At 44.3% G+C, this 15580-nt stretch overlaps 1 protein-coding gene across 1 annotated transcript in view; it reads right to left on the bottom strand.

Moving 5' to 3' along the window:
• The window catches only part of cacna1ab (calcium channel, voltage-dependent, P/Q type, alpha 1A subunit, b), a 124281-nt gene that overhangs the window by 62587 nt on the left and 46114 nt on the right, over positions 1-15580 (bottom strand). Inside the window, 6 exon segments of the mRNA XM_030050031.1 lie at positions 7464-7570; positions 7844-7903; positions 8631-8760; positions 9350-9485; positions 10979-11277; positions 11754-12367. Coding sequence (XP_029905891.1) covers positions 7464-7570; positions 7844-7903; positions 8631-8760; positions 9350-9485; positions 10979-11277; positions 11754-12367 — 1346 coding nt within the window.

The raw sequence follows: 15580 nt of genomic DNA, 5'->3' as shown, positions 1-15580 counted from the left end.
ATTATCATCATATTCATCATATTCATACACGAGACATTCACTCATTGCATATTGACAGGCATCTCCCGGCAGAATGCCCAGCCAAACCTCTTTCTTTCTTTTTCAGTGACGCTGTTTGGTTCTTCAGGAGGAATGGGGGTTTTAGATATGGATACATGAAGTGTGGGCTTTTAGTATTACATGGCTAGGATTATGTCGATATAATCCTCGATTTGGAAACACTAAATGGACTGACTCTGATATGCGTTTCACATAGCTTCCTTATATTTGAATCGAGATGAAATGGACATATGTTTTTTTTTTTTTTTTTTTTTTTGTGCTCGTCAGGACCGCAGCCTTAATTAAGGAGGGGTTTAGAGGGGCAAGAGATGGAGGCTATGCGAGACTCTGGAGACATGTGATGCCAGGATGTGACATCGCATGGCAGAACACAAACAAACACGTTCCACTAATGACGTCGAACGAGTCATGAGAGCGACCGGAGGAACCGATTTAAGGCCAAACCTCTTGGCTTGTGTGTTTTTTACGCTCGTTTCCTCCCCAATGCCCCTAATGGAGCGGTCGGCTGTTGATTTGTACGCCCATAAACCAATAGCGCTGGGGAAAAATTAGGGTGTCAAGGGAGTAAATGGCGGAGTTGATCTTTACTGTAAGTGGATGGGCCATTTTCAAAAAACAAGGCAGAAGGGGCCTGGATGCCTGCCAAGCCTGAGCCGAGTAGAGGTCGTACATCAAGGCTCGCTCTTTAACTATGAACTCGGTTCCCGTGGCAGAAAACGCAAGACAATTCAATTCACGGCTGATTGATTGAGTCTGAGCCTTGGCAGTTCTACGTGTATGTGTGTAAGTGTGGGTGTGTGGGTTTGGGCGGCGTGTGTTTATGTGTGGATGAGTGTGTCTGTGTGTGTGTGTGTTTGTGAGAGAGACTCAATCGATAATCAATAGGCCTTCCTCTGTTGAAGTTGAGTAGACTGAGGTCTCTCCATCGGAACAGCTTGAGAGTATTAGAGTAAAGCCCGGTAAGGCCATGGGTGTTAGGAATTAACACCAACTGTACACACACTCTCACACACACACACACACACACAGACACATACACACTAATGTAAGGATAAGGATAATATTTTTTGGAGTCCCATGATTGAGGTATGAGTGTGTTCAATACATGTTTTTTATTGTTTTGATTGGAGATGTGTTGATGTTATCTTGGCAGTCACCAGTCTTGCATTTGACCCAATCAGGGCTACGGCGCTTAAGTTAAAGCTAATTTTGGGTAAATTTTATTGAGCAAAACAGGCATTATTAACTTTACGAGCAAATGGGGAATCGTGTTAATTGCTCTGAACTTGTGCAACCAAATCAAACCCTTACTCTTTCCTTTTTTTTTTTTTTTTTGGTGAAACTTCTGCAGTGTTTCAAAGGGTTCCTGGGGTATGTGGGTGCAGTGGTGAAGGGGAACAGCGGGGGACACAGAGCGGCCCACAGTCAGACCGCCAGGCAGAGAGTGGCAGAAGAAGAAGAGATGTGGCAACGGTACGGCGGAGAATGAGCACGAACGAGTAGAGGAACAAAGAAAGAAAGAGAGAGAAGCCATTTTGATCCGGTGGTGGAGAGCAGGGAGGAGGAAGAGGAGGAGGAGGAGGAGAGAGGAAGAACTTTACCGGGTGCTGCTCCTGTCGGGTTTCAGCGAAGGTGGAGACAGCGAGAGTCAGTGACAGCGACAGAAAGTGAGAGAAAGAGAGAGAGAGAGAGAGCGAGAAGGAGAGAGAGAGAGAGAGACAGAGAGAGAGAAGACAGAGGAGGAGGAGGAAAAAAGAGGAAAAAACAGACAGACAGACAGACAGACAGACATTGATAGAGGGAGACAGATAACACAGAGAAAGACACAAGACAAGAGAAGAGGGGGTTTGGTAGAAACAGGAAAAACATCCATATGAGAGACAGACAGAGAAAAAGGAAGAAAGGACAGCAAGATGGCCAGTGATTGGTTAGAAATCTTCCTGCCCCTAAATAACCCCCAACAAAACCCCCACCAACACACACACACACACACACGCACGCACACACACAGCTCCCTCTCACTCTGCAACCCCACCACTTCTTGTCTCCATGACAACTAGATGGGATGTCTACATACCTGTTTCCAGTCTCCTAGATCTGAGACTGGATAATGGAAAGCCATGTAGTCTATCCACAAAATCTACAGTACGGTGCGACTATCCTAAAGGCACATCCTGATAATATCTATTACACATGCTTAAAATTTCCACACGGGATGGTTTGCGAACATCTTGCCGCACCATTACATCTCTGTCGGGTGGAAATCTTTTTTTGAGCTTATGATGTTTTAAAAAGGGTTTCATAAGACCAAAAGGTCAGAATTTTTTTTTTCTAAAATCCATGGAGGAGATTGTCAACCTTCAACTGATGCAAAAACAAGAAGATCAAAAAAGAAAACAAGATAATCAACAAAATTGGAGGTACAAGGCTTTTGTATGACAGCGGTGATTTTTTCAGAGGGTCACAAAACGGTTAAAGTGGATCTCATAGCCGGATACACTGCATGTTGTCAAAGTGTTTCAACTTTTCTGCAGCTGTGGTAAGGCTAAATAATGCCCTTGGCTGGAAGATTAGGAGCCTTGAACAGTATATATTTTTAATTAACCCATATTCTACCCCACAAAATCAGGATTTTAAGCTGAAAGAGGAATTATTCTGGAAGTGTCCAGACAGTCCAGACAGTAAATATAAATCCTGTGGCAATTTAAAGTTTTTTCTTAATCCACATTATCTTACAATTGTCATAAAAGGGCAAGCAGAAGTTATACAGCTATATCTAGAAGACAGAGTACATTGAAACATCGTAAGTACTTACAAAACCTGCTCATTTAAATTACTGTAAAGAAATTTTCAGTCCTTTTTTTGCTTGTTTGCATCTCATTTGAAGCATAGACCACAACTGAGAAGGTCGTAAGTACAAAACCAAGACAACTATGTAAGAGATGAAACTAATATTAGGAAAACGTTGAGGAATTTCACTTAGAAAGGATCCTTAGAACCTACTAAAATGTGTTTACTAATTGAAGATCTACAAGAGGAGCCGGTTCAGTAGTCCTGTACCAAAGCTGCCATTGCTGCTGTGGTTTGCTGTACTACTGGCCCTATGAAGTATTACCTTCACGGTTGGAAGAGGAAACTCGATTGCGGCATCCATTTACACCGATTATTATCTTATCACACCATAATGATCAATTAGACCAGGCCTACAGCACAAATTGCCCTCATTAGATCTACAGTCATCTAGTGGGATTTTATCAAAGCTTTTTTGCATGTCTGGGAGGCAAATCTGTGCAGGGTGAGAGAAAGACGTGGCCGGTTCCAGGTTTTCTTGACTCTGAGACGAGGTAGAGCTCATAAGCACACACACACAGCACACCGAATCAAAGTGTGGACACTCAAGAACCAGGATTTGTGTGTATCGCCCCATACAAACACACACACACACGCTGTCAAGATCAAGAAAGCACACTCTCACAGAGTGCCGCTACCGCATGCAGTTCTCAGTCATCGTGACAGTATCATTCCGTGTCATTCAACGTCATTCGGAGGATGAAGGGTGCCAGAAGCGCATTTGTTGAGTCTAAAACCCAAAGCCTGTTAAAACTAAGCCATTGTACAATCTCCGTAACCATGCTGAAAAACCTCTGTGCAACGGCTCCGTAACGTTCCTGCGTTTAAACTGTGACGTGCGGCTCAACAAAGTGAGGTTTCACAAGCATGTGTGCGTGAAGCCCTCGCCCCTTAAGCCAAATAGCTCAGCGCTGGAGAAGATGGTGGGAGCGAGGAGAAGGAGAGGAGGAGGAGGAGACGTGGAGGAGGAAGAGGATCAAGGAAAGGTGGAGACAGGAGGTAAAGGGTGGAAGGATGTCGGGAAGAAATCCTAAAGAGGAATGGAAAGGACACTTCGGGAAGGGGAGAGGTGGGGGGAAAGAGAGACGGACAGCGGGCATAAGGAGGAGGGAAGGAGACTGGTAAAGAAGGGGACTAAGCATCCTCTTCGGGGAGGTGAATCATGCTGCGGAGGGTGCAGGAGTGGAATGATTTTCGACTTGCTGTAACAAACCTATCACTCTGTAGATATATCAGAATTTGATAGGTTCTCTGTTTTGTTTTGATTTTTGCAAGTGGAGCTCTGCTCGGCTTTCCGCTTGAAGTAATATTTCACTTGGGTACAACATTTTCACTTTTTACTGCACATACCTCTGTAGTGGCTCATGAACAATCCATAACCGCGGATGGCTCTACTGGGAACTTGGATTTAATACCACTTTCTTCATGCATTTTGATAACCAAATCTAATTATTGCAATCACATTATTGCACAATTATTGCAACTATCGAAAACTGCATCCAAGTTCTTTTTTCTGTATTTTTTTGTTCAATCTGTGTCCTGCATCACACTTGTCTTTTTTAGTTTCTCTTGACCACATAATGCTGGAAGTGGAGTGCTCTTGAACTTTAACATGACGGTGAAAAGTCTAATGTTGTACAAAAGTAAAATATCATTTTAAGCCCACATTACGTGTCTCCTGTATGCTGTGCTTTCAAACACTTGTATGTGTACCTTCCCCGTTCTGCACCTTGATTTGCCTTTGCCGTTGGTGGTGTCCTTGAACACTGTACGTCCAGACCGCCTGCACCCACATCGCCGTGCTGTTCAGTGGCTGATTCGAGCTACCACTGGTGTTAGATTTTGATGGTTATGTGTTGGACATAAAGCAGTTCTTGTGTGCAACTGGCTGCAGATGGATGATGTTACCCAAAATTTTAGCGGCAGCCAGCCTTTCTGACTATGAACGGAATGATGTGACTGTGAATGTGTTTGTATCATCCAAGGTTTCTCTAGTCAAAGAAGATAAATGGACTTGTGGCGAGTGGTTTCCTGAGCTGCTGACAGTGTGAACGCATGGTGATGATGACATTCACAGCAGGGCAATACCATGAAGAAATAAACAACGTTTGTCATCAATTTCTGTTTGACCACTGAGCGCCTAGACACCTCACCAATTACCTCCACTGTGTTCACCAAGTGTAGTGACCAATCAATAATCAGATGACAGTGTACTTTGCTATTGGCCAGCACAAACATTCTGTACAACACATTTTACTGAAGTGTACATTCATTGCCTGAAATATGGTTGAGACTGAACATCGTTAGTGCAGTTTTGAGTGATGCCGTCTACCACATCACGGTTTGTGTTCATGTTCATGCAACCACCAAGGCAGACATGCATGGGGCATCGACAGAGCTGAGAAGGATGCACACACAAGCTCTTCTTTTTCTTTTTTTTTGCTTTCCTTCTTTCTTACTCATTCTCTTCTCACACACAAACACACTTGGGCCCCTCTCAGGTGCAGATACATATTGTTTCTGATATCTATTTTTCTGCACACTTCACCATACTAACAAATCATTCCACCCACCACACCCTACCCCAACATGCTTCTCACCCTCCCTTCCTCCCTCCCTTCCACATTCAGTCTGTCTTCCCCAGGTCGTGCAGAGGAAGGAGAGTTAAATACCTGTGCCTCCGGTAACGGCAACATGGCCAGAACAGTGAATGAGTGTGTGTATGTGTGTGTGTGTGTGTGTGTGTGTGTGTGCGTGTGTGGCTGAAAGAGAGCCGGGGAATGAAGGGATGAGGAGCTGTGCCCTGGCGGTGTTCCTCTCCATGGCGAAGGGATAACCTGGGCACTTAAAGGGTTAAAGGTGTCTGGGGCGCCCTCACCCCCACGGCCTGAATGGGACCTCCAGCCAGGAGGAGGAGGCGGGGGAAGAGGGGTGAAGGATGGGACTTGTATGGGTGCTGGGTGGTGAGGGAGAGGGGTTGAAGAGTTGTGTCTGGTGGAGTTGGGAGGGACAGAAGGGTGCATTCAGAAGCAAGGGTTGGTGCCAGGGGTAGTGCAAGTTTGCACACTTTTTTTTGCGCTCAGGGAGTGGTTGGTGGAGGGGGGGGGGGACTCATGGTGGTGTTGGGGTTGGCAAGGGAGGGAGCTGAGGAGGGCCTGGAGACGATCGTTGTTGAGGAGAAAGGTTGCGCTATGAGGAAAGGTAAGCGGGTGGGATAAGGGATTCAGGCTCAAGTGCAGAATTTGATGGAAGGAGGGCTGTTATGATGGGCGGAGGTGGTGAGGGAGGGGGCTGGAAGGTGTTTGGAGTCGGTGTGCACAACAGGAACCAACGAGTGGAAGGGATGGGGGTTTCGGGGAGGGGGTTAGTAAGCCAAGGTGTTGGGTCAGTCTCTGGATGCAAGCGCAGCATTTTAGGGAGTAAGAAAGGGGTGGGGAGCAAGAAGGCTGGAATATAAAAGGAGAAGAGGGTCAGGGAGGGTGCATCAGCGAGCCAGGGGAGGGGATACAGGGTGGACAGGAAAGTTGAGGTGCAAACACAGCAAGGAGGACATGGTGAGTAGGAGCAGGTGGTTTACAATGAATTAGGTCAGGCGAGATCAGGTAGCAGAGGGGAGAGATGAGGGATGACTTCGTGGGAGTAATTTCAGGAATGGTTCAGGGTGAAGATGGTGGTTGTTGTTGGTGGTCGTGAGGAGGAGTTGTTAGTTTTCTACACTCTAAAAACTAAGGGTTCACCTTCAACATCTTGGCATTCCACACGAGAAAGTACAAAGACCTGTCTTATACCTTACGAGTTTGTACCATCTGCACTCATAAACCTTTGATAAAGGAGTTCCTCAGGGTACCTTCTCAGGTCCCCTGTGATTTGAATCTGAAGAACTCCTCTAGCCTACCTGGAACCATTTTACTTTTTAGAGCGTAGGTATTACTTGGTTAGTGAGGAGAATAATATCAGGGAAATGGTTTGGTAAAGGATGATGGCTGGTGATCGCGTTGAATGTGACAGGAAAAGCATAGAGAAAGACCTGCTGAAACAATGCCACAAATGATGTGATGATCAACATTAAGTAAGAGAAAAAGAGAATGAGAGGATATCAAGAATATAATGACGACACACACACACACACACAGAGTGCAAGAGAAGGGACAAACACAGGAAAGATACAGTAGAGATTAAGAGGGGAAGAGAACAAAAGAGTGACAGCGTAAGAGAGAAAAACAGGAGAGAAACTACAGGAGATAGAGTGAAGGAGGGGAAAGAGGTGGAAGTTTAGACATGAGAGAGAAAAGGGGAGTTAGAGAGCGAGAGAGCTCAGAGGAAGAGAATGAGAGAGACAAGATGGCAGAGAGACATAGAGAGGGAATGGTGAAATCTGAGGCACAGTATAGTGGCAAAAGCAGAGATTGACATTGTCTGGCGTGTTGGAGGCACAAGGCTAGGCAACCAGGGTCTTTCTATGGGTGGTGGTGTATGTTAGGGAGTGGGGGCTGGGTGGTGTAGGTGAGGATGATGAGGAGGAGGAGGAGGAAGAGGAGGGGGGGAGCACTTACGTGAAGGCGAAGGCCACCAGAGCACCACTAACCACTATAAAGTCCAGAATGTTCCACAAGTCGCGGAAGTAGGAGCCCTGGTGGAGAAACAAGCCGAGCACCACCATCTGGAAGACAGGGAGCATGCTCAGTACAACACTTGTACACACACTCACACACACTCACACACACCCACACACTAATACACAAGTGAATGCAAGTACATAAAAATATAGGTGCAGTAAGGCATCAATGCACACACATGGAAACATTCTGATACCACCAGATGCACACGCACAGATACACACCTACACACAAACACACTCGTACACATCACACACACACACACACACACTCACACACACACTCACACACACACACACACGCAGATACTTGGTTACCTTGATCAACATTTCGAATGTGAAGACACCAGTGAAAACGTAGTCAAAGTAGCGCAGCACCTGCAGAGCAACACAGTGTCATGGGATATCATTATCATGTTACAGAGCGACGAAGGTGGAGGAGAGAAATAAAATAGACGGAAACAGTCAAAACAAAGATCAAGTCAAAAAATAAATAAAAAAAGAGAGAAAGAGGTGAGCACAAGAGAGACAGAGATGGATAGAGTTCAGAAGAGACGAGAAATAGGCAACAATAGAGTTACACAGGCAGACACCAACAAACCGTAAACTAATCCTAATTCCGATTTTAATCATAAATCAAACGTCTAAGTCTCAATGAACCTTTAAAGTAACAATCGGTAACATATTATATTAATAAAATATAATAAATAATATATAAATTAAGTTCAGTAAGTTTTTCTTGGGAATACAGGAGGTGATTTTTTGTTCCTGATTTGTTTGGAATATACAAGAATATGTAAGATTTGGGTAGTAAACTATAAACTATCACGGCTATTTATGCTCACTATCTTGGCATGATTATATTAGTATATCACCTAGTGCAGCATTAAATAAATCGTCATCATCATTCTCTTACATTAACCTAATCCTAATTCAAACATCGACGCTAAACCAAGTCCTAATCCAAATGCAGAAGAAGTGAGGACTGGACTCACTTGGGAGAATTTTCCTCAACTTTTTATCATTTTGAGATGTTTACTCCTCTGGGGATGGGAAACATACACACACACAGACACACACACACACACACAGACCAACGTCTCACATTGTTTCGTGGTGACTCGGGCCAGACAGGGTCCTCTGCAGCGAGGGCGATGCTGCTCATGGCGATAACTGCCAGGATGCTGAACTCAAAATACTTCAGAGTCAATATGTAGTGACAGCACTTCCGAAACCTGGTGTCAACACACACATATACAAAAAAAACAAAACAAAACTAAACACTTTTGACTCTTTGAAATACATTTCTTTGCCTTTTTTATAAAGACATTCAATCATTTTTAAAATATTCCCAGGCAAGGAAACAGACTTGCAAACACTTTCTTCGGATTGTCTGGCACTTAATTTATTGTTTGTCATCAGTATGAGGCTTTCAGAGTTTTTAACAAACACATTTTTGTTTTTAACCTATGGCAAAAATGAGTCAGATCTTTGGATATTGTTTGCCTTTTTTCGATTTAAAAAAAATATGAAATACAAGGACTGCGTGAGTCTTGAGCACAGAGTACTTTATAATTAGACTTACTTTTTAACAAATATTTAGTTAGCATCCATGGTAATGATACTGTGTTAACCTTGTTATATGTAAGTTATATTTATTTATTTATTTTTTTAAACTTCTTTATTTGCAGTCATAAACCCAAATAAAGACAGAGCAAAAACAGCCAATATCAGCACTAGATGTGGTTAACCAGAGTTCCTTATTTGAACGTGATTTTGCTCACATGCACACACACACACACACACACACACACACACACTCACGGGTTGGTAGTGGACATGATGAAGCAGGAGCTGTAGGGAGGCATGGGTTTGGGGCCGTCTTCGTCTCCTCCGTCATCTTCCTCCTCCTCCTTCTTCTCTTCGCTCTTCTTCTGGTCTGTGTTGGCATTCTTGTTCACTGTGACGCAGACCGAGGAGACAGACACACAGACACAAACAGGTCAGCTTTACCAGAGCAGAAATACCTACACTTATGCTGTTTTTCCCCAACAGAATTAAAAAAAATATGGGATTCAACCTGGTAGAGACAGATTATTATGAAGGTCAGGAGAGTACTAAAGCTTGCTGCCTAAATTGTAATGTAGATGATACAAAGAGAGCCTACTGTGATTTTTGAGGACTGAGTACTAAATTCACCTTGGCAATGACACCAACTGCAATTTGTAATTTTGTTTAGCCGTTAATTTTCTGGGTGTCTTCACAGTGAATTTTGATTGATAAATGTGTAAGATCTTTAAAGTTATTGGAATTTCTGCGCTGTGACAGAAATGGACCCGATACTGTGTTTAACAACTACGCCGTTGCTATTGGTTGGTTCATCATTAAAAGTGAAGGTGAGCTTTGTTCAAAGTTTCCAGGGTTTACAAAGATACCACAAATGTCCTGCTAAATTACAGGTGAATTGTGTATAACATGATGAACAAGACACCTTAATGTCTTCTATTTGATTTAACAGTGCAGCCACAAAACAATGGTATCTTTGGTTTGAATATTTCACTCAATAAGCGTGATGTAGCTTAAGTGAAGCGCTGCAACCAGGAGATACAGAACATGAACGTGACAGTCATACAATATGGGAAAAAATCATGTCTAACTTTAAAGCTACTTAAGAGGAAATTTAAGGGAAAAAATGCAACTAATGAAAAAAAAAAAAAAATGCAACTTTCAAAGTATTCTAAAATACAGTAAGACTTTGCGAATGTCTTATGAGGTAGTAAATGCATTCACCATGTTAATTATATTGCACAGACATACACAAAGGGATTTGGTGAGCCACTGTGAATATAAACAAAACTAGGTGTCTGTAGAAGATGAAACCACATGGGGTGCATTCAATGTTGTTAAGCCAGAGGTCAGTTTTATTCATTACATCAGATAAAATCTCTGCAAAAATGTGTTAAAATTTTGTTTTAAAACAAGTAAAAAATCTGCTTGTTTCCAATGATTATCAATTTGTTTCAAGAATTTTCTTGAATCATTCTCATTTTCTTGATCCTCATCTGCCTTATTCTCCCTAGTTTCAACATATTTATCCTTGTTCCCAGAAAAATTCAAGAAACAAACAAAACTGCATTGGAAACAAGTGGGATTATCTCATCCACTGACGTATTTTTTTCCACTTGTTTCTGGATTTTAAGACTGAAAATGAGACTAAAGTCATTAACATGATGGGTTTTTGTAGCAGCACAGATGTTGTACAGTTTTTTTTTTTTTTTTGTCTTGACAAAGGTCGCTAGCTTGTTTATATTTATGTATATAGCCATCATTTGCACACAGATAATTTGGGACCTCCATGACGGCACATGACATGCTTTCTTGAAGATCTGTAACTATGACGACAAAGCCTCTATACCTACTTTCACCCGCGGCTATACAGGACCGCGCCCTCACCTTGCAGGATGGCGTTGGTGGAGGGGTAGGGGTAGACGGGCGGCATGTCTATGGCTGTGTACTCGGGCTTGACTATGCTGGTCAGGATCAGGCTGTCCATGCTGTGGAGCAGGGTGTGGGCGTCGGTGTCGCGGCGATTCAGCAGGTTGTTGACGTGGTCGGGGTGATCCGGCGGGAGGGCAAGAGGGTGCTCATGGGTGCCGGCCAGCTTGCTGTTGTTGCGGAAGTTGTCCAGGTCCTCGTTGTACTGCTGGATGGGTCGCGTGGTGGAGAGGTTTGGGCCGCTGCTGTGGTGCTCCCTGATGGATTGGGAAGGGAAAAAGGGAAAGAGGGAGGAAAAAAATGTGGAGGAGGAGTCAGGGAAAAGGAAGAAGGCAATTACACAATTTTACGCTGACAAATGTGAACACAACTGGACACAGAGACACACAGAGGTTGAAAATTAACTTTAACTTAACTTAACTTTTGGCTCACCTGCCAAAAAACCTAACTCTAACCCTAACCCTAACCCTGTGTGATTCAGAGCCTTTATTTTGCTTTTGCATTTGATTGACTGATGCTCAGAGAGAGTGCATGATGGTCCAAGTTTGAGAAAAGGCAAAGACTAATGGCTGTGTTTAACTGAGGCATTTCAATGGTATTGTCTGAAAAAGTAACCAACCAGTGTGGCAGGTGACCCATATTACGCACCAAAGACACATTTCATTAGCATCTGGTTCTTTTCAGGTGGTAATTTCAGACTCTGCACATAAACATGAACTCCCCCTTTACTCACTTCCTGCTACGATGCTGCCGACTCCTCTCCTGGTTTCCGTGGCGATGCCGCCTGCTCTTCCGTCCCTCCCCGTCCTCGCCCTTCTCCCCCTCTCCTTCCACCCCTCTGGACCTGTGCCTCCTGCCCTCCTCTCCGTCCCTGGCTGCCCTGCAGTGCTGCCTGGGCCTCCTGTGCTCCTTGCTCCCCTCTCCCCCCTCGCTGACCTGGGGAGACATGCTGCGCGCCTCCCTGCCCTCCCTGTTCCCCCTGTGCCGGTGGCTCTGGTGGCTCTGGTGGCTCCGGTGGCCGTGCCTCTTCTCCCCCTGCTGGCCCTCAGTGTTGCCCAGGGAGGTGCAGCTGAAGCCGTGCTCCATGCGGGTCTCCCCCGGCTGGCCTGGCTCGCCGGTGTCTCCCCCCGGCCCCGGCCCCGGCCCAGTGGCTCTCTGGTGATAGTAATAGTGGCAGGCGGTGCGGTGGTAGTTGCCCAGGTCTTGGCGCCGGTACTGCTGGTCCAGTGGCAACTCGCCGGGTCGGGTCTTGTTGGTGTTGTTGTTGCGGTTGTCCTGCGGGTTGACCACCAGCGGCCGGTCCAGGTGGGTCTTGATGTCGCCTCGTGAGTTCCGTGGGTAGGATACCTGGATGCACGTGAAAAAAGTGCCAGAGGAGATGGGTGGGTGCTGTCACAACCACACAGAGAAGCCGTAGGGTGTGACGACACCTAGTTTCTATTCTTGGCATCAAAAGCTTTACTTGGTCCAGTTCTTGGATTTATTTATTTATTTATTTATTTATTTATTTATTTATTTTAAGGCTGGGACATTCTAGATGATAATTCAGGTGATTAAAATCTGGACATCTTGAAAATTAGAAAGGAGCCAGATTCAAATTGGAGGGGTAACTCCCACTAACCCCTGCTAGCATTGTTGTTTTAAGAACTCTCCAATGCTTCTGTCTATCTACTGTATATAATTTTGTAATGACTGATTACTGCCTCCATGCCGTACAATCTGAGGCCCCTAGTGGTTTAATTTATCTTTGATCTGGTAGTGTAAGGACTTCATTTATTCAACTGTAACAACCCGGACTGACTCACAGACTGTTCTGAGCCACTCCGATCATATTAAACATGTTTGAAGTTTACGACCTAATGTCCAGACCAGCCATGAAGCCTGTAAGGAAAACAGACTGAATACAAGAGCTGAGACCGCCAACAGCCAATGAGAGCAGAATTTTCTGTGGGGTGAGGCAGGTTATTGTGGATTATTAATGCACATTGCATTTATGTTCATGTCAGTACATACTGACTCATGTTGCATAGCACAAGTCCCCACAAGGTAGAGAGCCTGACGTTTCATGTGTTAGCAGTATAATCTCAGTTACATGGTCAAGTGTGTGATACTCACCTCATTCAAAATTGTCTAGCATGGGGATATTTACAACCTCGAAATAAAAAATCTGTTTGTTATGATTGTGGCATAATTCATTTTCAAAACCAGTAATGATTTTGAATAATTAAACTTAGGTCACAGGAATTACTAAGGACTTGCAGACCTTATGTTAGCAAACTGTATTAAAAAGTCAAAACGCTTCATGAAACCTTTAGCAGTTATTCAGATTTCAAGGGCTATTTTCTGTGGGCAAACTTAATGTGCTGGATGGAAATATGTGGGTGACAGACTGGCCTTTGTTGTGCATATGACACTTAGTTTGAATGCTGCAGGACAGTTGCCCCTTTTCCACCAAAAAGCACCTGGTGTTAGTTCGGTGCTGGTGCTAGAGCCAGTGCTTAACTGGTTCCAACAAAGAACCGGTTTGCTTTTCCATCGGCCAAGAGCCAAGTGGAGCCAAGTCAGAGCCACGTCATTACGTCGGCGTGAAACGTGATCACGTGAGTGTGGGTGTGCGAGACGCTTGCTCGGAATCACGATAACCAACATGGACGACAAATGGACGGCCCATCATAGCGATGCAAATACTGCTCGTGTCTTTGGCTACATTGCGATCCAGAGGCGAAAAACGCAATTATTGCTGGCCAACTGTCGTATTCATGGTCAGAACGAACGACGACTACGTTTCGCTATACGTTTATAGCGTTCACTGTTCCTGTTTGGGTCTGTAACCCCGCCCACCAATGACGTGGTGGGTCGCGTCATCGGTTCTTTCTCTGGCCCCTGTTTAGCCCCTGCTTGAAGTCGGTGCTTGCCTGGAACCGATTTGGAACCAGTTTGGCTGGTGCTTGGGCGGTGGAAAAACAAAGAACCGGTGCTAAGTTAGGCACCGGCTCCGAACCAGCCCTGGAACCTCTTTGGTGGAAAAGGGGTAACTGTTACCTTGATTACAGAGTATCAGTCTAAATGACTTTTAAGGCAAATTTTTAGTTTTTCAGTGTTAGCGTTCGGGGATGTATCTGCAAAAAAGTGCTTCATACTTCTTATTTTCTCATTGACATCATGCATGTTTGAAACTTTACCATTGGCAAGAAACAGATTTAAAGAGCTCATGAATCAGGAAAATCACCAAACACAGAAAAAAACATTATCAGTCACATGTTTTTAGTGGCAGCAGTGATTTGCTTCAAAGAGTAGCGTGGAGTAGCATGTTCCTGCGGTTGAAGAGGCTGCGATTTAAGGTCTGCAGCCCTAGGACCACATTTTTAGGACCACATTTCTAGGACTAGGGATGTACCCAAACCCGAATATGATATTCGGAAGTACACAAATAATGCTTTGATCCCAAATAGTTTTTCTGTCCGAAGTTTCTCCTCATTATTCGGGAGTTTTTTTCTAAAGAAAAAAGACGTTTGGATGCGTGTTTTGAGCATGATTTTGAGCCAATTACAAGAGATTAAAAGCAAACGTAACAAAAAACATGGTGATGAGTGTTATGAGCCAATCACATGCACTTTTGCCCAAAAAGCATTTTTCTCAAAGACAATAACGGGAAAAGAAGCGGCTATAAAACGGTGGATAAATTTTTTTGAGTGTCACAATCCCTGCGAAACGACTCGTTTCACTAGCAGAATTCAGTCCAATTATGTTTGGAAAGTCTAGAAGAACTGCACGATTCAATTATTTTATTCCCATTCTAGTTAGCCGAGAGCTAAACCGGAAGTTAGCCGGCTAGCTTGGCAGAAGTCTCTAGTGCGCCCACTTCAGGTTTCTTCCCGAATCCGAATAACAAATCTGAAGTTTTTTTTAAAAGCCCGAATCTGAACCTGAATACAAATAGTGCAGTGGCTGAACACCCCTATCTAGGACCCGAGTTTTTTTTGTGACTCTATCTGTCATTTGGAGTGTAAAGGAGGAAGTCAAGTGATGTAGTATGAAGACTGACAAAGCCTGCATAGGGAATTGGTCAGGGTGGTGGATGGGTCAACAAAACACAGGACTTGCATGGAGGAAACAGGTGTTTGTTTCTTGTGTGAGGCCAATCATTAACTAACCCTAACCTTAACCGTACCCGCTTGTTTAAACGCTAACCATGATCTTTTCCCAGATTTAGGCACCAAGTAGTTTTGGTGCCAAATCTAACCAAACTACGACTATTTTGACTATTTGTCCGTGTGGATGGGTGTTATGGCATTAAACAGAGCAGCTGAGGCAAAAAATTAGGGTCCCAGACATGCGGCCCTAGAAATAAACTGCAGCCCCCTCTCCTGCAGGAACATAATATTGGGTGCATCTGACACCGCCCAAGCCAGCTTTAACCTTATTCCTACATGACTGTTTTACATGCATCTCGGTATGTCCAAAATAAACTGCAACTCTGCCATGCTCCCCCCCGCCACCGCCCACTCACCTAAGCCACAGATATACACAGTTCGGCAAACAGTCCACCATTTTTGGCTC

This window comes from Myripristis murdjan, chromosome 1, assembly GCF_902150065.1.
Source record: "Myripristis murdjan chromosome 1, fMyrMur1.1, whole genome shotgun sequence".
In the NCBI taxonomy this organism is placed as follows: Eukaryota; Metazoa; Chordata; class Actinopteri; order Holocentriformes; family Holocentridae; genus Myripristis; species Myripristis murdjan.
The sequence above is the reverse complement of the archived record's forward strand: the minus strand, read 5'-3'. Positions and strand labels throughout refer to the sequence as shown.